This window comes from Epinephelus moara, chromosome 8 (genome assembly GCF_006386435.1).
Source record: "Epinephelus moara isolate mb chromosome 8, YSFRI_EMoa_1.0, whole genome shotgun sequence".
Lineage (NCBI taxonomy): Eukaryota > Metazoa > Chordata > Actinopteri > Perciformes > Serranidae > Epinephelus > Epinephelus moara.
The window spans coordinates 8296065-8320426 of NC_065513.1; the positions used below are offsets into that span (position 1 = coordinate 8296065).

The following is a 24362-nucleotide window of genomic DNA, read 5'->3' on the forward strand; positions in this document are numbered from 1 at the left end:
TAATCACTAGGGTATAATGAAGTTAAAAAGTAATTTCATATTTAGCACTATTTTAGAGCAGTGTGTTGATGAGCGGGCCCCTGATTTGTCTTGTAGACATGCACGCGGAGGACCATGCACACAAAGTGTGATAATTCCAGCTAACAGTTTTGCACTATGCCAAAAATCAAGTTGTTAGTTGCAGTAAAGGCCTAGACACACTAAACCGACATTAAAGGCGCTGTGTGTAAGAATGTGGCCAAAACAGTTACTGCACTCAAATTCAAAATACTGCCGCGAGTCGTGTCCGCCCCCCCCTCCCCTACAGATTCGAGGTTGCTGGACAGCGGCACGCTGGAGACTGATTTGTTTGCCCACGGGCGGCTGCCGTGGCAGGGCCGCATCGCCGTGTCCTTGATCTTCGGTTTTCCAGCGGACCATTTGAGCAAGTCCAGCTTCTCTGCTGGTAACGCTGCTGCCGGGATACAGCTGAGGAGGAGCCGGCTGCTAATGCTATGTACCAGGACACTGCTAATGCTGCTTGCCGTGCTGCTGTAGCTCAGTCGTAACTGTAACTGATGTTGAGACTCTACTGACTGTGTGACTGGTAGACGGCGGTGGGTGGCGCAACAGGCCAAAACACAAATTCAAAACATAAACATGATTTGCAGACCGTTAAATATTTTTTTAATGTGAATATTCTGGCTGAACTATTGTTGTCGGTGAGATCAGTATGTTATATGAACATTATTCCTTAGTCTCTGTGACATATTAGGAGGATTTTATGACTATTTGCTTTAGATTTCTTACATATAGCTCCTTTAAAGAACTAGTTTCATCGCTTCATGTCGCCTGTCTTGGCCAAAAAGTGTACTCGAACAATATGGAATGACTACAGCCAGCAGCCAATTAGCACGAACATTCTGGGCCTGCGTGACAGAAAATAACTCTCCATACAAAGAAGATCAACAGGGTGGATCCAAGATGCTTGTTAGCCAGAATGTCACCCTGAATGTCCCACTGAATTCCATTCAAACTCTCAAACGCTATATGGAAAAATGGAAATGAATAGTCGAGTATTCATATTGAACAGCCAAATTCAACGCTACAGCCTACACAGCTTTCTTCTGAGTGAAACCCATAACACATGATTTATGTTGTCAAATGATTGCGGGTTATTTTAGGCAACAAAGCCACTTGGTTCGGGTGAGAGAAAAACATCATATTTTGGGTTGAAAAAAGTACATAACTTAATGCAAATGCCTTATGTGAGTGACTTAAGTATGTCACGTCTCTATGTAAGTTACGAAACATTACATTAAAACAACGGTGACTTTTGGTTTCACACGAGACACCAACAGCGGTCTCATAGGACAAAGTAGGTGTTTGTTGGACCCATCCACCACCTCTCCCACCCACTCAGTGTGGAGTATCTTACTTCATCAGCTGTTCTCAGCATCAAAAACTGCTGCAGATAGGTTTGCACTGGAGTTAAGGGAAAGCCTGGTTTGTCTTGTAGAGATGCTGAAGGGTGCCTTCGGCGTCAGAATCACACGGCGAGGGACATGACAGAGCGTCAGTATTTGACGTCCTGGGGATTAGAACAACTTGGCAAGACATCACATAAATGAACTTTTCAAAAAACAGATATTTTAATGCAGCTCTTAGCTTTATTACTAAACAATAATGTGCTACAGTTTTATTCCTTTAATCCATAAAGGTGAAAGAGTATCATTTTCTTATGTTGTGCTTATCTAACTTTTACATCCAGGCTTTGTATTTATGCACAGACACGGTTTCTAGTTAAAATTGCCAGCGACATGTAGCGACATGTATCTTTTTATGGAGGTGGCAGTGAAAATGACACTGTCAGCCGCCTTGGATTTCTGTGCAGGAATAAGTCTGATGAGGTGGGTGATCAATAACAATGACTCAGCTTTTGCTTTTCAAGGTGGCTGTAATGTCTGCCTTTCAAAACTCACTTTCTGGCTTGTAGTCTGAAACAAAAAAATGGAATTTCTAGACACTGACTGATGTGCCAGTCTTGAAGTTTTCAACTAGCTGCCTCTCACTGCCAATTAAAGCTGTCAACCTTAAAATGCTGCCTTAAGAGAGGGGGAGGCTGGGTTATGTTTTCAGTGTGGAGTTCACATGAAAAAAAAAAAAAAATTAAGTGCAAAATAAAATAAATGAGAATCCTACTTAAGCAGAGCTACACAGACCTGTGCCACCACCATGGTCCAGAGGCCTCACAAAATGACTGAGGTAACATGCAGCAGAGAAGGAGGCGGGGTGTCGTTCTGTTATCAGGGCTGATCCATGTCTTTGTGGGAGGAAGGAGATGCAGACAGGAGTGAAGCGTAGGCAGCGATGAACCCAGCTGTCTGAGCTGCTGACTGACAAGCCTGTCCAGTTCTGACAAGCCAGCCCAGAGCATTGCCTTAATGATGGCCTGAGTGCAGGGAGAGCACGGAGGATGGATGAGGTCAGAGGCCGCATCATGACCAGGCACATAGCCACTTAACAAGAAATGGTAAAGAGAGAAGAGAATACTGACAGAAATAAAGCTCATATTGTGAAGACTGGAATGCTAAGTGAGAAGAGGTGATTAGTCAATGCACACTGTGTATTGTCCCACTGTGTATTTGTTAGAATGACATCTACACCTAAACAGACAATAGTTTAGTAATCTCAGCCTCCCAGTTGTATCAGATACCATCATCTCTTGCACTGGAAGTCGCAGTAATATGAAGAGGATTGTGGGAGATTACAGTTACATTTGAAATGTGAATTTTTCAACCCATTCGCCAGAAAATAAAGTAGGCTTTTCAGCAAACCATGGATATATTACATTTGTACATTATTATGTGGCAGATATGTTGAAACTTCACAGTTCTTTACATTTCATCAATGGTGTGGTTAACTTTTGGTTGGGTTGAGGCACAAAAAGCACTAGATTATCATTAGAAAAAGCTCATGTTTGGGCTTAACAAAGCCAATTTTGGTGGCACAATCATGGCTAGAGAGGCCGTAAATGTCTCTGTAAAAAACAACTGCTTTTCATGGCACCATGCCAGAAGGAAATACAGCAATGCCTTGGTCAATAATAACTGCTTTTCATGGCACTATCTCCACTGAAAAAAAAAATAGCGTTGTCGCTCAAGAAACACCCACATTTGTTTCTGAAAAGCTGATGAAAACACTGCAATAATTTGCTTAAAAAAACAAAAAAACATTTTGTTGGTTGTTGGTCTCGAGCAGTGGTCTGCAGCTTAGCAGGCATCTTGCCGAGGTGTGAAGCCATCCGCTATCCCCTCCACCTCCAGATGACAAAATTAGCTCATATACTTTGTCTCTTCAGAAACATTGATGTGATACGTATGAAATGTAAAAAGGTAAGAAATGTACAAATGTAACATCCGTGGTTTGCAGAAACGTACAATGCCAACATTTTCTTCTGATGACTGGGCTGAAATTTTTACACGCCATCCTTCATGAGTAGAGATGTTTATTGTTTCCTGCTCCTAGTCCCATTACACTCGCTCTCACTCAGGTTACCAAACAATTATTTGTTTAAAGCAACTGATACAGAAATCTTGAACTGTGTCTGAAATAATTTTTATCCTTTCCTATGTAGTAAACACTCACTAGTTTCCTGTATTTTTAATATTAAATTGAGATTCCTGACACATGAGTCATCATCCTGTCCCTGTCAAGTGTAGTGTTGGATGACTGTAATTTTCACATCTGTTAAAAGAGAAGTAGAAAACAGGAATTTAGTATACTTATTTTGCAAGTGCCACAGTAGCAGCTATTTAGCAAAAGTCAAATAGTCTCACTATAAATAAGTTGTCCAAAACACATTATTAAGCCACACCTATACACTGATTGACACCCTTATTCACAATGAACAGCAGCATTTGCAGTGTTTTTGAGTAATTCCAAATACACCATTTTCTTTTGTTTGTTTGGTTTTCTTTTTGCCATAAACACTAGTAGGGGTGTAACTGTTCACAAAACTCCCATTTTGGTTCGATACGACACTGTGACTAATGGCTGATATGTTTTTGATTCAGCAAAAAAGAAAAAATGTCAGAGAAATTTCCTTGTTCTTTAACTCTGCACTAGCATTAGCCGTGGCCGGAGCATCATGCTTTTGGGTTTTTCCTGCCTCCTTTTGTGAAGACGATATCCCAAAAACGCCTTGAGGAAATTTCTTGATATTTGGCACAAATGTCCATGTGGACTCAACAATGAACTGATTAAATTTTGGTGGTCAAGGGTCAAGATTACTGTGACCTTGTCTGTCTAATTCTTAAGAACAAGATGTCTCAAGAACACTTTGAGAGAATTTCCTTTTTTTTTTTCTTTTTTTTTTTTTTTTACAGATTTGGCACAAACATTCACTTGGTTTTAATCATGAACTGATTAGATTTTACAGGTCAAGGTCACTGTGACCCTTGCATCTGTCTCATTCTCGTGATCTCAATATCTCAAGAAAGCCTTGGGGGATTTTTCTCAAATTTGGCACAAACATCCACTCAGACTCAAGAATAAAGTCATTAGAATTTGGTGGCCAAAGGTCACTGTTACCGTACAAGACATGTTTTGGCCATAACTCAAAAATGCATTCACTAATTATGGGGAGGCTAGAACCCCAAACTTTTCTGGCAAAAAGTTTGGGGTTCAAACACTTAAGTTTGTGCATTCTGGAATTTCTGAATTTTATGCACCTAGTGTTTTTTTCCACATCAATTTTTGGTGTCAGTGTCTTTAATTTTGTCAAAATAAATGTCCTCTCCTATTTAATGTTTTTGATTTGGTGGGACAATTGCAACTGTTCTAAATATTGAAGAGGTCATGTCCCCCACCCTGAAATCTACGCCTAATAAATTTTAACAGGATGACTTCCACTTCTGGTGTCATAAGAAAGTTTTACAGGGGTAACTTCATATACAGACCTGTGAAGTGTCTTCACTTTTACAGGCTCAGTTTGGCTTTTTAGATCTGGAAGATCATTGTGCTATAGCTGAAAGAGATAAAACAGTCAATGATGTTTCATCAATGGGCTCTGCAGAAAGACTGCAGACAGACTTGTCGTAATGAGACTGAGTTAGACCAGGCTGCCACTGCAGAGGCTTGAAGCCAAGACATAATAACAGGTACAATCATTAGACCTAACAGCTACAGTAACAGGTTTTTTTAATCATTGTGTTACTCTCTATTGCCAGTTTATGTAACATGCTAGGGGTTAAACCTATAGTGAGTTCAGCAAAACGTTTGCCTTTTTAACACAGAAGGTTGTTTTGTAGAAAATAAATATTCAGATGTTTTTGGAATTAGATTCAACCAGAAAAATTGGCTGAACTAAGAAAAAGAAGGGCACAAAAATCACAAAGCTGCAATAATGACACCAAAACAAATTAATGAGGATCTGATAACTAGCCAATTTACAAAGCTAGACATGAAGAATGCAGTGAGCAGCAAAAAAAAAAAAAAAAAAAAGAAAAGAAAAGAAATGAAGCTTGGATTATGGAAAGTATCCACAAGGTTTTAAAAGTGATTCAGAGTTTTGCAGTCATTACAGTTTGTCAGACTGTATCTATTGTTTACCAGTAGGCAGATGAGCTCATTCAACAGAATCAGAGCAACAAGTCATGGGGGAACTGTCAGGAGAGAAACAATATGCATACACTCACCAGCCACTGCGGTCAAACTCAGAAGCATTCAGCATTCTCTCCGCAACATACAAACACATCATTTGCATTTCAAGTAGCTGAGAAGAAACCACAAACACATGCGGAGAGTAGGTAGGGCCTATGGAACATCACAAAAGAAAATTACCTTCTCCACCACCCACAAGACTGCATTATGGGCGTTGCAGCTGCTGCCAAAAAATCTTCAGGCACCATATGGTCTTCCAATATTTGTTAAGCTAAGCATAATGAGCTCTTCCTTGATCAGATGACAAGGCATGGTGGAGGAATCCCAGTTATTAGCATGCACCAGGCTGTCTTCGTTTCATAGCCTTGTATCAAATCCCATTATATAAACAGGCCGGGGGTTAATGGGGAGAAAATGTCTCCCAAGCTGTACCATCACATTACTCTCTGCATTGTGCATCATACTGAATATGTTTGTGTGTGTGTGTGCCCACTGAGGAAACATTTAAATGTTTAAAGGTCAAGTGGGTAGCGTTTGTAAAAAAAAAACTTTTTGTCATAATTGCTAAAACTGTCCCTATATCCTGACAGTAGTACATTAGACGGATAATCTATGAAAATATCAAGTACCTCTGGCTCCTCCTAGTTCTCCTAATGACGTTTGCAAGAGTCCACTGTGCCTGAATGAAAACAACCAATCAGAGCTGAGGAGACTAACACAGTGTAAATCATTGCTGTTGCACAGACTGTGCTGCCCTCCTGTGTGTACACCTGTTTTAAGGAGACACACATAAGACAGAAGAGCTGATGAACAGTATATTCCCACAGCTTTTACTACTACTGATGCACAGAGCAGCCACGTTGGAATTTGAGGTTGGTGTTGGTGAGGTCCCTCCAACTTTCCAAATCAAAAATTGGATTTCACAGGGTTAAAAAATTTTGACTGGAAACTCAGAAATTCCAACTTACTAGTGCTAATGGAACACAGAATTGCCCTTGCTGTGTATGCTGTTGGCGAAAAAAGGGATGGGCAGTTTTTTCATTGCCAGCATTTGTTTCTCAGCCATTGTGTTTGAAAATCACCTTGTGAAGCTATGTGCTGAATTTATTGTGCAGTGTTTGCACTAGCAGGGACCGACTCTGCTTTAGAGATGTGGCGTGCTAGATTCTTGCAAAAAAAAATAAAAATTTTTTAATAAAAGTTACCTACTGACCCTATATGTAAATTTACCCCCAATATGAAAGTTGAGACAGTGTTTGCAGTCGCGTAACAGATAATTCTACCTGATCGTATTTTAAAATTTGGACATAAATATCTTTATCTCAAAGAAGCAGTTTTGGGAAATGAACTTTAATACTTTATTTACAGAAGTAATGTAAGCCAGGCAGATGTGTAAGCCAGCTTATCTTTAAGACTGTAGTAAGGGAAGAAATGAGCTAACAAAATTGATGAGCTAATGAACAAATATTAATAAATAAATATATAAATAGATATTTAGATGGAAAGAGAAATGTAAAGATAACAATTTAGGGCTGCTTTCCCCTGCTTCCAGTCATAGCCTGCTAAGCTAGGCTAACCAGGTCCAGATTTCAGTTCTGTACTTAACATACTTTTCAGTGGAAAAAAAGCAAGTAGCGTAGCTATCAAAATGTTTATATGTGTATACATATATATATATATATATATATATATATACATATATATATAAGTCTATTAAAGGTTCTGTATGTGGTCAGAGCATTAACATAGCAGCTAACCACTATTTGCTGTGTAAAAATATAGTGGAGTAATGGCATCCTGAGCAGAGAATGTAGTCAAGCTACCTCTGTGTGTGTTCTAATCCGGCCTCTCTGTTTTTTGTTGTGATGAGCCAGTACAGCCACAAGTGGATATTAGTGCATGTGTGTCCCAGTGGCTAGCTCATCGCTGCTACTTTGCACTGCGCTCATAAGGCGGTTTCAGCTGAAATCGGGATTTTGTCGTTGCAGTAGCGTAGTGCCCATCCTGCAGTTCCTACTGGTTAACAGTGTAAGCGCTGTCAGCACTGTTGCTGTTGTTCAGTGCTGTTTATGGAGTTAGCATTGCTAGCTTGTAGCCCCTTCTACTCCATGTTGAAAACCATGTCCAGACAACTGCAATGTAACATTATTGTTACTTTGACTTACCTTTTAACTTGCGAGTAGCTATTAAAGGCCTGTTTCCACTGAAGAAGTTCCTGGTACTATTTGGGGGGCAGGAACTACTACTCGCTCGGCCCTCTCAACTGCCGTGTCTCCACTGAGAGAGCGGAGTAGGAGGAAGGTTCCTGTAAAGTTACCGGGCTCTGGATGTGATGTATTCGTTGCACGACCATTTTGACCGGGGCGACGTAGTGGCATAGGGATGCTGTTAGCTGTTAGCCGATAGCAGTGTCTGTAATAACCGTGAAAAAAATATTTTTTCCAGCGGATGTCTTAGTTACAATATGATTGAGCTAACTGGAGTAGTTTCATGTCCTTTCCGACAACGGGAGGCTTTTAACAGATGACGTCCTGATGTTAGTTTTGCTGCTGCTGTTAGCTGTTCCTGTCAGCTGCAGCCACTGATGCTTTCTAGACATCGTGATTTCCCAAAACTGAATAAATACCACACATAGCTAGCTGCTTTGCTAGCTCAATCATGTTGTAACTAAGATATCCGCTGGAAAAAAATATGTTTTTCACGGACCGGTTGTTGAGTTTGTTTACATGGCGGTGGAAGCTATGAACGAGCTAACCCTCGTCTGCTGAGTTTTAAAAATGCCGGCTATTTTGTTGCTTTCTGTTGACGTCACATTCCGCCTTGAGTATATCCAATCAGCACCAAGTAAACCCCAAGCCCCAGCCAGGAGTTTTTCGGGGCCGTTCTGAGTACCTACTCCGAGGCAGGGACTTGTTTAGCCCCTGTAAAAGTTCCGGAACTCTGTCCTTCGGGGGTGGTTCCTGTGGTGGAGACACGCACCAACGGCCCCGGCCCCGTAAATTTACCCCGAAGTTCCTGTGGTGGAAACGGGCCTTAACTTACCGATATCTGCCTTTTGCATGCCTCTTCAAATGATTTCTTCTTGCCTCACTGTTTTCCTATGTGGTATGTGTGCAGACACACTGCTGTACAGAATATGTATTAATCTCTTTGTCCACATGTGTATATTCCTCATATTGCAGTTGATGGAGGCTGGGACGAGTGGAGTGAATGGACCGTATGCAGCAGCCAGTGTGAGAAGCAGCGAAGTAGGGAATGCAACTCCCCAGCACCCAGACACCGAGGCAAGATGTGTGAAGGGAACAGCGAGGCCACTGAGAACTGCACAGATGGACTGTGTACCCAGAGTAAGGCCTCTCTCCCCCGCTGGGCATCATCATCATCATCATCATCATCATCACTTTCATCATTTTCCTATCATTATCATCAGCATATATAGATAGCCTACACTCACAGTAACATGGCAAATCATCACATGCATGTTTGAACGGGAGATGTGTGTTGGAAAGAAATCACACTGTGGATTGACACAGATGCTCAGTGCATGATAATGTCAGCACTCTTCTTCCTGTGTGCTGCTCACTTGACGTATTGTATGTCATACTGAATCTGTCACAGGGTAAGAAGTGGAGACATTCAGTCTTGAATGATGCTTGACGTTTTGAATGAAATGTCATTGCACTGTCTGGGTCATGCACATGCAATGACTTAAAAAGTTGAATGTTTTACGCACTAGTGTGAACGCTAGTATGAATAATGACTGCACTCTAGGGCTGAACGATTCATTTTTATTTTAAAATTGTGATTTGAGGAGTGAGATCTTTAAATCACAAAGGGCACAATTTTATTTGTACTTTATGTGGATGTCAAACAAGCTGTAAGGTTCAATAAAGGTTCCTGCTAACAGGGTAACCAATCCCAGCAAAGGTATTTAAAGGTATACTTCACCCCAAAATCAAAAATACATATTTTTCCTCTTACCTGTAGTGTTATTTATCAGTCTTTATTATTCTGGTGATAGCTGCCAAGTATTGGAGATATCAGTGGTAGAGATGTCTGCCTTCTCTCCAATATAATGGAACTAGATGGCACACGGCTTGTGGTGCTCAAAACACCAAAGAATACATCTGAAAAACTCAACAGCAATGTCTCTCTCCAAAAATCATGACACAGTCACTCAAGATAATCCACAAACCTTGTTGTGAGCAGTTTCATGTAGGAGCAAGCCTCTGTTCTTTCTACCAAACTACACCCACCAACCGTAATTCCGCGCAGAAGGAAGAGTGCACCTACTCATGGACAAGAGGCTCATGCTGGTAACAGCACGATATAAATATTAATGGCGTCCTCCTTGACTGAGCTGTGGTGTTAGTGATCCTCTCATCCATGAGTAGATGCACACTTCCTTCAGCGCAATCTTATGGTTGGCGGGTGTAGTTCGTTAGACAGAACATAGTAGCTAGTAGCTAGTTCCTACCAGATTCCTACATAAACACACAACATGCAACAAGGTCTGTGGATTATCTTGAGTAACCGGGTCATGATTTCTGAAAAGAGACATTGCTGTTGAGTTTTTCAAATTTATTTTTTGTCGCTTTGAGCACCACAAGCTGAGTGCCATCTAGTTCCATTATACTGGAGAGAAGGCAGAATCCTTACAGCTGATATTTCCAACACACCCAGATCTCCCATTTAAACTTTAAAGCACAACATATCATTTATAGGCATACGCTTATCCCCAAAAGGCTCTGAATGTGTAAATTAGCTTCTCCTGAGCACTGCCAGCAATAAGACTTGACTAGCAACACTGTCATCATGAGTGGACAAGTTAGAAGCTATAAATAAAGATCAATAAAGATTACACCACTTTTAGATTAATTTTTTTTTTATTGGATAATGTTGCACTAGCTTAATTGACATGTTTTTTTAATGGAAAACAAGCACAGTGACCTTGTTGTTTTTGAAATAAAGAATCTTGGGAGGACTCCAACAAGCAAAACTGTACAAAAAAACGGAACTAATAAAACCACAGGATTTCTGATTTGAAAGGGTCTCTATGCAAAATTCAGAGTCTATGAGTTGTCTGGACATAGTTCTCAACATGGGGGTGCTTGAGCCAGCGGTTCTGAACTGTCCCTTTAATATTGCTGCAAACCACTATTTTTTAATGTAAATATATAGTGGAGAAATGGCATCCTGGCCAGAGAAAGAACTTTGCCTAGCTCTTTGTGTGTTGTAATCCAGACTTATCTGTTGTTTGTTGTGGTAAGGCAGTCTGGTGCCACACGTGCATGTTAGTGCATGTGTGTATCACACCAGCTAGCTCAAGGCCACCGCTGATATTAGGACTGTGTCATTGCACAGTCTTAACATCCACCCTCCAGTTCCCTCTGGTTAACAGTCAGTACGTTTACAGGGACAGTTTAATTCCACTTTCATTCGGAATGAAAGGCCATTCCGATTAAAAGTGGTCATGTAAACGGTCATTCCGATTGAAATTTAAATCCGATTAAAGGGGGTGGTTTATTCCGTTTGTCATTCCGAATGAAAGAATTTTGTGTGCATGTATACACTCATTCCTCTTTAAGTTCATTCCGGTCTTTCTGCGCATGCTCGTTTCCTTGCCCTTCTGGCGCGATGATGTACTGTATATAGCACGCATAGCAACGGGCTGAGATAGAGCAGTTGGACTCGTTGCACTCACCGGTTTCCATACGCCAAAGCACGGTCTTCTACCTCCCTTCTTCAACCTTCTACCTCTCTTCTCCTCCTCAACAGACGAAGCATTAGCAGAAGAAGGTTGTTGTCGTACTGCTGCTTCAAGAATATAAGGAAAACAAGCCTGAAAAAGGCACTAAGAACGTCGTCGTCAATCATCTTGTTATCTGGAGCGAGGACTACAGTGTTTTCTTCCAGTAAACGTAACATCCGCCCCGCCCCCTATCCAATCAGAACTCTTCCCTGCCCCAAACCTTGCGCAGACCTGAATAAAGGCGATTAAACTGATCTCCCGTGTAAACCCTCATTCTGAATGAATATTTCTCATGTAAACTACCTGGAAAAACTTCCAAATGATTTCATTCAGATTTTTTTCATTCTGAATGAGAAGCCATCATGTAACCGTAGCCACTGTCAGCGCTGTCAGCACTGTTGCAATTGTTAAGTGCTGTTTATGGAGTTAGCACTGTTAGCTGCTAGCCCCCAGCTCAGGCTTCTCCATCAAAATAGGCTGTCTGACAGAAAGGTAAAGCTGTGAAAATACTCTCAGTGTTGCATACAAATAAACTAAAATAGATTTTTTTTTTTTTTTTTTAAAGTGGGACCTTTTTTAAGTGGCGAAAACATGTTTTGCTGCTACGTCCCTCTCCACCGCAGTATGTTGTTTAGCTTCCTTGTCGGACTCCAACCTACTTCTTTAAACTGGAGGCATACCAACTGACATCTACTGTATGTCATTCACTTACTATGGATAAGTGTCTCGTACAATCCCACTTCAGAAAATCCAAACTATCCCTCTAATGCTCTGAATGTCGCATACAGAACCTTGAAAAACACAGAGTTTAAGTTATAGAAAATAATTAAGATTTAAATTACAGTCAATATGTGAAAAAAGAGCTTAAATTTTTCCCCCCAAATTGTTCAGCCCTACTAAAATGTGCTCTTGAGTATAACGTTGATTTTGGTTTGCATAATATACATTTTGAGAAAGTCAGGTAGAAAAGTGTGTGACTTCATCCCTCTTAAATGAGTCACTCTTGTGTTTTGGACTTGTGTTCGGAGAGTATTAACCCACTCAGAGGTATTTCCAAGCCTTTAAGCAGTTTGCACCTCACCACTTTTATCTATGGTGATATGAAGACAGTAATGATGCCTGCCTGGCCTTTATCAGATACTGTATATCATCAATGAGCACAGTCAGCAGAAGAGCTTCTCTCTACACAGGGTGTTGGATCTAAAACCGCACTTGTTAGTCACTTCACAGAGGCTCGGACTTTAATCACCACTTTCTCTCCTCTTTGTCTCATTCTATCTCTCTGTCTTTGCAGATCGAAAGCTGCTACATGATGTTAAACCTCAAAGTGAGTCTTCCTCTGTGGATTTTCTTTCATCTTCAACTCCTGGCCCCCACGACTGCCACTAATACGTATTGCCCTGAATTCTGGGGGGAAAGAGATAATATATTCTAAGTTTAAAGTTAGCAGAAAAATGAGTGACAGACGTTTGCATTCTCCCAGTACACACTGTGGAACCAGAAACATCATGAATTACCACCATTTAGTTCACTTTGATCCGAGCAACTCCTGTTTTAACCCAGCAAATGCTCATTATGTATTCATGTCATTATTCAGTGCCCGACTTTTATGACAAGCGTGACATCACAGCTGTGCTTTTGCTTTGAGCCAGGAGATATATTGGTTGTGACAAGTGAACATGTGCTGTGTTGTGGAGGATTAATGGGTTGTAATCATTGCAAACGAGCTAATTTGACCAATTTACGGCGCTGTCCTCACATTCCTGTGGCGGCTTTCAATCACTTGCAGGAGTTAGCCCGGCTAAGTGATTGTCAGGTGCTAGCTTGAGTGTTTTCATTAGCCTGCCACATTAGTGTAAAAACTGTGCCTACTGCCTTCTTCTCAGACTTTAAGGAAAGCTTGAATGATTGAGTGGGGATTGCATTAAGCTGGTATGTGGCGAGTGATCACCCTGGTAGGAATACTCTAAATTAATTTTCCTCTGATTGTTCCTTGCGACAACTGGTGACCACCCGGCTACACCGCATGGGCTCTGCCTGCCTGCACTGTGAGATATCCATCATAGCTATTGGATATAGACCGGTGGGTCTAAAGGCAGTTAGGCTAATCACCCTCCATGTTAGCAGCTTGAATGTGATATGTAACAGTTTAGAGTAACGGCTGGACATGTTCATTTATGCCTATCTGTGGTGCATAATGTAGCATAGAGAGATAAGACAGATGGTCTGCTCCATCTTACCACTTTCCATTCTTCTTGTTTCATTTCCATCCTGGAGCCAGAGTAACACATTGTAACTCTTGCCTGTGTTTGACCTTGAATGTCTACATAATAACAGTATTGTCTCCACTGCTTTCTTTCCATCTCTTCCTCACTGTTTCTGGGTCTTTATTATTAATACAACAAAAGACAAGGCTCTTTTATATGAAACACTTAAAAAGCCTTTTCTCTTTTTTTGCAGTGCTGCCTTCATCACAGTAAAAAAGAGAAAAGACTCTGTTACTGGCAAAATCTCACATTTACATACCGTAATTTCTCAAGTGGTGGCCGCAGCCTTTATTTACTGAAGTGGCAAAGAGAATCAGGCCTTTATTTCTAATGTCCCCTGTTCCCCAGTTAATGCAAAGTCAAAACTTCCTCCGGGTGTAACTGCTGTCTTGATAAATTCAGTATGATGTATTTTTCTACAGCACCAATTCCATCAGAACAGCAAGAGTCATGTCAGGTGTTCCACTTTGCCTTTTGCCCAAACGTTGTTAAACTGCCATGAATGAAACATTTCACCCAGAATTTTCACATTAAAGGTCTTGCAGCCTCCCATCTACAGGCAGGCTCTAACGTGAAAAACCATCAGGAAATGTTGGTGTTTGATGACAATGGCTTAAAAGTGAACCCCACTGATTTAGCACGGCACTTTGTTAATATTGTCACACTCACAATGGACACAGTATCTAAAATTTTTTTTTGAAAAACAAGAGGTATTAGTCCATTGCCATCTCTTATTTTTGTCCCATCATTTGTTTCTGAGTGCCCCTTTGCCCCTCGGAACAGAGTTAAAAGGGGTAGTGGTTGAAATCCTCTCCTTTGAAATGGGACTACCCACTATCAGGAGTAGTTGATGGCCTTTACGTAAACAGACACCACTATGATAGTATTGCTGTTGCTAACAATGACGCTGGCAATGCACGCTATAATTGATCATACGAGTCATTAAATAAAAAAGAACACTGCTTCATGAACAGGAAACTGCTTTGTAGGCTAACGTTAGCAATCTGTGCAGCAGCTTTGCTGCTGGACTTAAGTTAAAGTTCGGGCATTTCAGGGGCATGAATGATAATATCGGCACGTCATCAGTATCGGATGATATTGGCTGTAAAATGAACTATCAGAACTGGCCAACATGCTTTTTCTCATTTTACACAATGAATGAATAATACATGCATTGAAAAGCATTGTATTTCATGTCTCCATCTGCTGGTGGGCTATCACGATAAGTGTATGCATGCATATTTTGATGTTAATTCCACTGCAGAAGAGACTTGATGATCACTAAAATTAGGTGGGGAAAAAAGTGGCTATATCGATATCAGTATTGGTTATCGGTCAAATGAGTTCTTACATATCGGCATATCAGATACTGGCAAAAAAAATCCAATATCGTGCATCCCTGCCATGAATCGGGGGAGAATTCAACATGGGAATATGTCAAACTGCTGGACTATCATGAACCAATCAGCAATAACAATGCAACGTTAGCTAGCTAGCTACCAAGAAGTCAGCATAGTACTGGCAATTTTTTTGTTACGCTTGTTAGAAAGAAAAAGATTGTAATTCAACATATTCTCAAACAACAGATTGTATGATATTCTAAATTAGTGCCCCAGGTATAATGTTACGTACTTATCCTAATGTTATGTACTTAACGTAAAGTTATGTACTTATAGTAATGGAGGTTAGGTTTAGGCAAGTAAAGCTGCTGTGATAACATATAGGAAAAGAAACATGATGATAGCGTACCTTAAAATGACTCAACGTCCACTCCAAGTCCACACAGTTCCGGACACTGGTCTCCTGTAGAAAGTCCTGGGGGGAGTCTGGTAGAGGTGGGATTCACCAGAGGATCCATGATAGACTATTATTACAATACCCAAGTCAAGATACAATATTATTGCCATTTTAAATATGTTGCGTAATGCTGAGTATTACAATACAATATATTGCCAAATTTTGCATTTTACTACCTTTTTTCAATTCCCAAAGGAAAACTTTGTCAACCTTTTTTTTTATCTAATAAGATAAAGTTTTCAATCTGTTCACATGTATTTGTAATACTAATAATTTATTCAATAAAAAAAATTGATACTTGGCACTGTGTGACAATACGATATTGCCACACAAAAATTTTGTGATACTATTTTACATTAAATTTTTTCCGCACCCCTAAAGTCTGGTGCTTTATTATCCACCACCTTCCCATCCTGCCTCTTTATGGGACGGCTTCCTTCTTTACTCCCATCAGCGCATTGGTCACATAATCACAGCCTTCCCAGGTGCGCGGGTTAGACACATCTACTGGCTCATTATTGCGTGGGATATGTAGGAATTTTGGTGTTACCTTCCGCAGGAATATGTATGAACAGTGCATGAGAACAGCCTGTGTAATCTTGGTAGTAATGGTAAGAAATGGTAAGAAAATACATTTGGGGGTGTCTTTTGTTGCTTGTGCAGCTGTCTTGCCGATAGTTTCTCATAATATTCGGTTTGGAGTGTACCTCTGAAAAAAAAATTTGAGTACCATGTATCCCTAACACTTATCCCACACTACCCCTTTATCCTAACAAGAAGTGGTTACTATGTTCCCTTTGAAGTTTATCACTGTAGTACGGCAAAGAGGAAATGACTGGAATTAAGTATAAAGTATGAATTGTCTTGAATTGATGCTATAGAAATAGACATAATACAAAATGTTACCATGTGAGCTGTCATAAGACTTCAGGTAATTCCACCTCCTTTAGTGTTTTTATTTATTTAATTTATTTTACCAGCCTATTATTATTCCCCAATTTTAGCTTAGACTGTGCCAATATTTGAAAACCTGCTTTTTTATGAGAATTTACATTAGCTTTCCTTTTTCATGTGTCTTGTGTGCTTCAGGTATGGACAGCACCAGTGATGTAGCACTGTACTCAGGCCTGGGAGCAGGCATCATTGCTGTGGCAATCCTCGTGGTGGCTGTCATGCTGTACAGGAAGAACCACAGCGAGTACGGCGTGGATGTCATCGACTCCTCCGCGCTCACCGGGGGTTTCCAGTCTTTCAACTTCAAGACCACCAGACAAGGTAAGACAGAGCATCATCAAATGCACGCTGACACGCGCCAACGACCACAAGGCCAAAAGGCAGTGTCATCAAAGACCTATGCGACAGGGCCACCCTGGTGATTGATGGTTTTTGTTTGCTTGGCGTGCAGCCTCCCTATCTGCTTAGGATTTATACCTCCATAATCAGTGAAAGGACCTGTCCTTCTATTTTGACAGACCAGCTTCTCTGTTATTGTGAAGCAGGAGATAATCAATCTCTGATACAGACCGACACTGCTCCACCCCCTCCCAACAGACCACACATTTGACTGTCAGGCAACCAATCTCCTCCATCAGATTACACTGGCCTAAACCACTGATGGATAAATGTAAGGGGTATGGAACAGTGAACATCAATTCAATTTTTGTTGTGCACAGCAATAACTTCTGTTGGTTATGTGACTGTGGCTGTCCCGGCCAGCCTCGCTACAGGCATTCATATTACTGTCACTGACATTTCTGGGTTAGCGCAAGTGATAGCCATCGCCGCGATGGGTGATCCATCCTCGCCTCGGTGACAGCGCCGTGAGAAGCCCTGCCGGAGCCCACACTGTGCCCCCGGCTCCCCCAAGGCCTTGGGAGTCAGTCAAGCCCCGCCCCACATCACGTGATTGGAAGGGTGTGAGGAAAACGAGGACTAGGAGGTGGTATGAGCTGGGTCTACATTCAGCAGGTCATCAATCCTATTTAAATAGGCCAGCTCTCCCCGCAGCCTGCCTGCTGTGCCCTCCACTGGCCACAATCACTCCTTTTCATTTTCCTCTCTATCAGCCCGACCGAGGCTCCCTATGAAATGTAGAACACTTCCTCAGCCCCAGTTTGGAGGAAGTTGTTGAGCCATTTTATATTAGCCTACTTCTGCCCTGATTGCATTGTTAACATTTAACCGTCCCTTTCATAAACATAGCAGGAAATTAGACACTTCCTCCAGGGGGGAAACATCTCTAAAAGTGTGTGTTTAATTGCAAATCAGTAGCTTTTTCATGGCTAATAATCACACGGCAAAAAAAAAAAAATCCGTTAAATATTTAAAGAAGTTCTTAAATGCTTTCGGATGGCTCTCTGCTGCCGGAGCGGCTGTAAGGTAGAGGACTGAATCAGTCTTTGGACCTGACCCTGTCTCTCCGCATTACTTCTCCTTCTGAGTGATTTTTAATCAGAGGCCCAATTCCAAACCTATCCCTCAAGGTATTCAACCTGAGGTACATTTCATTAACTTCTCTCATCTCACCACTGCCATTCCATTTTCGCCGCGCCATTCTTAAAGATGCACACTCAAGTGATAATCAGATCATTCTCCACTTGACCGGAGGGGAGAAAATTTAGCAGTGATCGAATGTCAGCGGCAGAAGGGTAATGTCCACCGGGCTGCAGCTCTGACCAAGAGCTGGAATATCTGCAGAGTCGCCTGTAGGTGCACTGTCACTGTTAGACTGTTTAGAAATGAAAAATGCATATTTTCATTTTTAATAGAAAATCACCATAGTAGCAGTTGTCTGAAGATGTGTTCCATATCATATTTGCATGTTATCTGTATCATTTCCAATGGAGGTGCAATCTTAGAGCATGGAGTATATGAGCAATAACATAGATGTCACAGGCTCAAACCCTGCAACTAGTTTAATAATCTAGACTGAAATAAAACCTACATGCCCCTAATAAGGGCTGAAATGAATAGTAGATTAATGGATTTGGCGATCAGCACCACATGATTGCCAAATATTTTGATAATGGATGTATCATTTAAAACATTGGTCAAATAAAAAGGACATTAATTCTCAAAGGGCAGAATTTCATGCTTTTCTTTGTTTGATATTTTTGTAAAATAAATATTTTGGGATTTTGCACCAGACAAAACATTTGGAGATAAAACCTTTATCTCTGGGAAACTCAAATTGGGATTGTTTACTATGACATGACATTTACAGTGTGTTACGATTTTGTTGGCTCAATTTTCAAGACTATACAAATAGGACCAAGTGAAAAATGTGCATTTTATGCAGAAGTCAGTATTTGAAATGGTGGAGGGTGGGAATGATTTTCATATAATTTATTGGGTGTGAATGCTGGAAGCAGTCTGAAAAAAGCTTGAATCAAGACAGCAAAACTCAACTCAACTCGGTTGTACTTCATTACGAACCAAGTTAGCACTAACGTTAGCATTAACTGCCTTCCCCAGCTAGTTAGCACAACTGTTAGCACAGCTGCTGAAATATTTGCAAGTTGTGAAATACTCTCATACTCACACTCACACACTCAACAATTATGTGAATAATGTTCAAAAATTCTCGTTTGCATTTTGTCTGAGCACACCTTCAAATTTTTTCATGCATTTTCAACTTTTATGTAATTACTCATACTTTCAGCTAGAAAATCTATTCAAACTCTTTCATACACGCTGTTTTTTTTTGGTGTTTTTTTACATTTGAATTCCATTTAAGCTTTTAAAATATTCAATGCTCTTTGAAGCTTAGTAAAATCCAACTTTTCACATTTTTACATTAATATTTATTTGATGAAAAATCAGAGTTAGAGTGACATCACAGCTAGATTAAAGAGGAGCTTTAAAATCTTCTTCAAAAATCAAATTAAACTCACTCTCAGTCCCACAATTGTCACTCAGCATTTTTGGTCAAAATTTGTGCTCTTTCATACAATGTAGCAATGGAGGCAAACCAGCTCACATATTTGGAAATGTAGCCTGAAAATGACATGAATTCCAAGCAACTACCACATAGACCTTCATGTTAACTGAGACCAGAGATTTCTAGAGGAAAGTAGACAGTGCCAGTTTTCTAACCTCCTATTTTGACACTGTGCATACAAATTTTTACTCACTGTCTTCAACAGTCTTTCTCTGGGTTAGAATAATTAAGCGATAGGCTATGAGTTACATTTTTTTTTTACCGGCTAACAGGAGTACAAGAGGTGCGCCTCATCTTAATCTCTATAAAATTATCTCTCTGAGCCAGGAGTCACTTAGCAGTTACCATCATCATCACAACCTTTGATTACAGCTGGATACACCTTTCTGATTCAGCTGAGCTAATTAGTGCAGTCTGACACACACACGCACACACACTCACATGACTTGGACATTTTCAGTCTTTATAAAGCATTTGTACACGACTTCTCTACTTATTCGTACTATCAGCTAGAAACTTCTTTCAAAGCTGTTACACATCTTTTCATACCTGTCTGGTATTAGTCAACTTTTCAATGACATATAACTAATTAAACCTTTTCCCACCTTTCCAACTATTCCAACTACTTTGCCATTTTCGTACACATTTTAACGTTGAATTACATCGATTTTAAATTTTCATATATGTTATTTCAATAGTCTATGACATCAAACGTTTGACACTTATCTGGTTTCTGGCTCGGAGAAAGATAAGCTGATGTTCACAAATACAGATTGAACTTTCTTAGGCCAAGGAAAAAACATTGAAATTCTTAATTAAGATAATGTTTCCCTTTAAGCCAACAATAAGAAACAATGTGATTGTATTCCCCGATGTTTGCTGATTAACAGTTTTGTGTAAAAGGAATTTAAGGCCTGTCCTATGGAGATGCCTGTCCCAAATATTGTCACATTGATTTCAGTGATTTAAGCAAATAATAGCCTGGGCCATTAATTAAAATTTTATGGTATGTACAGTGAAGTATACATTCATACAGGACAAAATAATGATTGTGTATGAACTGTATGTGCTTCAGTTTACTGTTCATGATCTGTACCAACTGTGAAAATGTGTGTGGGAAGAACTGAGCATTTGCCTGGGTACAATGTATTATCAGAGAATGGTTCATATGATATCCTACAAATTTGCGAGAAACATGGTGAGGACGTACCTTAAAATGTGAAGTTCACAGGGATCCAAACAAGTGACTCCAGCAGAAAGTCCCTGGTGAAAAACATGTTTTTTGCCACCCATCCACCACCCCAACCTGCCACCTCACAAGTGGTCAGGACTGATTCCTCGTTTACTACCATCACGTGATCAAAGCCTCTCAAAATACATGGGATATGTATGAATTTGGGTGCACTGCTTTTCGTAGGAAGATATACGAAAAAAAAAATTATGAGAACAGCCTGCTGGATAAATGAGACTTGGAATATACTTCACAAGTAGTCTGAGAGTTTGTAAATGCATGTTTTGATATAGTTTTGCTATTGTTAAACATGGTCGCCAATCAATCAGTAAACAATATGCTTGCCATTATATGTGGAGGCATGCGAGAAAAACAAAGTATATTTCATAAATTTTATGCATTTCTTTATAATGTCTCTGCATTTAAACTGCATGAAAAATCCAATAGACTTAATGATTAGTTGATTAGTCAAGATAATAATCAACTATAAATCGATAATCATTTGCCCTGAGCACTTGCAGGAGTAATAGGATGAATAGGAGATGCAGCAGCTGTTACTGAAAACTGTGAATACATCCCAGGTAATATTCCATATTCTGACTCTGTTAGGAAGACAAAAACAGCAGGAAAAGTTGAGTTTTGAAGAACAAGTCAAAACCAACACACCCCAAAATGCCCATCACAAATCACGCCCTCTGTAATTAACGATTCCCCTAAAAATAAAACAACATTAGCCTCCCGCCTTGCACCCCTCGCCAGGCAACAGCTGGGCAGCAAGGACTCAGTGACTTCGCCGTTATCTTGGCACGGCTCGTCCAGGGGCACTGCACATCTGAGTCTGCCAGATCGATGCAGCACGCTCCTCGCTCCGTTTGGCAGCGTTGTTACATCTAATGGCCACAGATGAAGACCCCCCTCCACAGGCTGTTGGGTCCACACTGGGAGCTGAAGGACTCCCCTCATTTACAGAGCAGTCACCTCCACCCCTTCCTGGCCCTCCCTCCTGTCCTTCAGGAGGATGACTCGGTGTCCAGAGGAGCTGACTCCAGCAGATGGATTATGGAGATCAAGCTGTGTGTGTGCTTGGTAATTAAATCTAACGCTCAGACCGTGGCTCCGAGCCCTGGACCTTCTGTCCAGGTTGTGCTCCCTTACCTCTGATGCACTGGTCGCCTGCCCGGACATGTTGTTTTAATTTGTGCTGGAGCTTCTCTGGTCAGCTGCAGGAAATATCCAGAGATGTGGCTCTTAAACCTGCTTTGAACTGGATTGATGTTACCTAAAGGTATCTAGGAGTTTGGATTAATTCTGGAGATTAAAGGTGATTTTAATCTCAAATCTGCTGTGTCATCTTTTTGAAAAATATAAATCTACTATATTGTGCTGCAGACAGATATTTCCTGATAATATTTAATCCATGCTAACTGAGTGGCACTTTCTTCTGCTTTATCTTTTTCCTGTCATGAAAAATAAAGGAATTCTCAGTCTTTTAAAATGTCAACTTTAACTTTGCTAAATCAAGAAATGACAAAAAAAACAAAATCATACAATCTTGACCTTATTTAGTTGTATCTGGGACACCAGTGAATTTCATTATCCCGTGTGAATGCTGTTCAGGAAACACAGAGGTTGAGCTTTGATTCATTAATTAAACGACTTCCCTACATAATGCGAGTCCCATGCGAGCAGGGCTTTCAGGTGACTGTGTGACTGTGCTATCTCTCCATCTCTGTAGGCAACCCGCTGCTTCTCAACTCCTCGATGCAGCCTGACTTAACAGTGGGCCGGACATACAGCACGCCCCTCTGCTTCCAGGACAGCACAGACAAAGAGCTCTTTGACCCCCTGCCAGACATCAAGGTCAAAGTTCAGAGCTCCTTTATGGTTTCACTAGGTGTGGCTGAGCGGGCGGAGTTCCACGCCAAAGCCCCTGCTGAGACCTTCCCGAGAGACCTGAGCCGGGACTACAGCAGCACGGCGGATAGACGCAAGAAAGGCCTGCTCACCCTCAATGGGCCCTTCAGCACCTGCAAAGAGCAGCTGAGGACCACCGGCGTGTTCGGCCACCCCGGAGGGCGCCTGATGGTGCCAAACACCGGTGAGCTATGCAGGAAGTAGATAAAAGCACAAACTGGTTTGTTTAGCAGAAACAGCACAGTCTCTGTCTTTTTTGTGTTGATAATGAAAAGTAGCTCACACACTGCGCTCTTGGTTTCCATAATGAGAGGGTGCTCATTATAGAAGCCATCATAAGCCAGTGCTGTTTAGCATGAGGTGCAGTCTTCCCAAAATGTCATGCAACACAACAAACATCTAAAATTTTCCAACATTTTTTCTCCACTTCCCCGGTGCTTGTTGTTAAACAGTCTGCTGTGTGTGCATCAAGAAACTACAGTCCTTCTTTGTTGCGTTCTGTCAGCACGCACAAAAAAAAGGTGGTGCAGTGAACTTTTCTCAGCTCGAGAAGGTGGTACACTGTCTAAAAACAGATCTAAACCAGTGGCTACCAAAAAAAGGTATGAATAGAATAGAACAGCACAAGATTAACATATAAAAGACACCTGTTGATAGGGCGTCAATGAAATAATTAAAACAAAGGATGCAATATAAAAACATGAATGAAATCGTTTCTTTTTATCTTAAAAAGCTGTATTTTTAGTTGCCAAAAGCCCCCTGTGGTACTTTCCAGAGTTCAGGATCTCTGAGGGACTGAGGGAATAAAAGATGAGAACTGTCTGTCTGGATGCCCGTGGCTTTATCTCCTTTTCTGACAGTACAAGTCCAGGTTTCCCAATTATTTTGTTGGCTATACCAACTATTCTAGCAAGTCTGTCCCTGAACCTGTAGTTCAGGTGATGTAAAGAGGACACTCAATCCAAGATTTGTAAACTGTTTCTAGATAATTGATCAACAAACTTTGAAGCTATTGAATCTCCTCACAAGATAAATCTGTGCTGTGTATTTCCTGAAGCTATTGTCAGAACTTTCAAAAAAAGGTCAGACAGCAGTTCTTGGTTCAGCTTCCTAAAAGGATGATTGTACAATCCATTTTATGGATCTTTTAAAAGTGGAGAGATGTTCCAAAAGCTATTTTACAGACAGTTGAATACATCACATTCAGCGCTGACAAAGTTACTTTTGAAATATAGTAGATTACAGATTACTAATTGTACTGTTAAAATTGCAGTAATTTATGTAACCAATTAAATAAGCTCATCAAAGTTGTTTAACTTATTACATTTCATTACTTTTTAAGCAAATGCTTTAAACTGGGTGATGGTGCTGAAAAATTTGGGAGACCCTCAGTGATGCCGAGCATGAACAGAGACATTAAAAACAATCAGTAAGCAAACAAAGAACCATCATGCATATCAGTTAAAACAGAAATGAAATCATACAAAACAACAAACAACAATAGCAGTATATGATCGCTAAAAGTACAAATACAGGATGATAAGCATGTTATGGTTGTAGATGTATAGTTAAAAGCATTTACACTCAATTAGCACAAGATCATAAATAAAGCATTTAAACAGCCATAAGTGTGGCTGAGCGTCCAAGTTGAGGTCTTCTGCAGATTATTCCATGTATAAGGTGCACTGTAAGAGAATGACATTTTTCCTTGTTCAGCTCTGATTACGGGAGTGAAGAGAGAGAGTGAAGCAACAAGCTATTCTGTGAGCGAGTACCAAAGTTATGTGAGGTCAGAGTTAAAGGGATGAGATATAGGGT

General features: G+C 40.6%; 1 protein-coding gene across 1 annotated transcript in view; it reads left to right on the top strand.

Annotated features, from left to right (window-relative positions):
* The window catches only part of unc5db (unc-5 netrin receptor Db), a 274435-nt gene that overhangs the window by 184642 nt on the left and 65431 nt on the right, over positions 1 to 24362 (top strand). Inside the window, 4 exon segments of the mRNA XM_050051503.1 lie at positions 8826 to 8990; positions 12690 to 12722; positions 16549 to 16734; positions 22366 to 22728. Coding sequence (XP_049907460.1) covers positions 8826 to 8990; positions 12690 to 12722; positions 16549 to 16734; positions 22366 to 22728 — 747 coding nt within the window.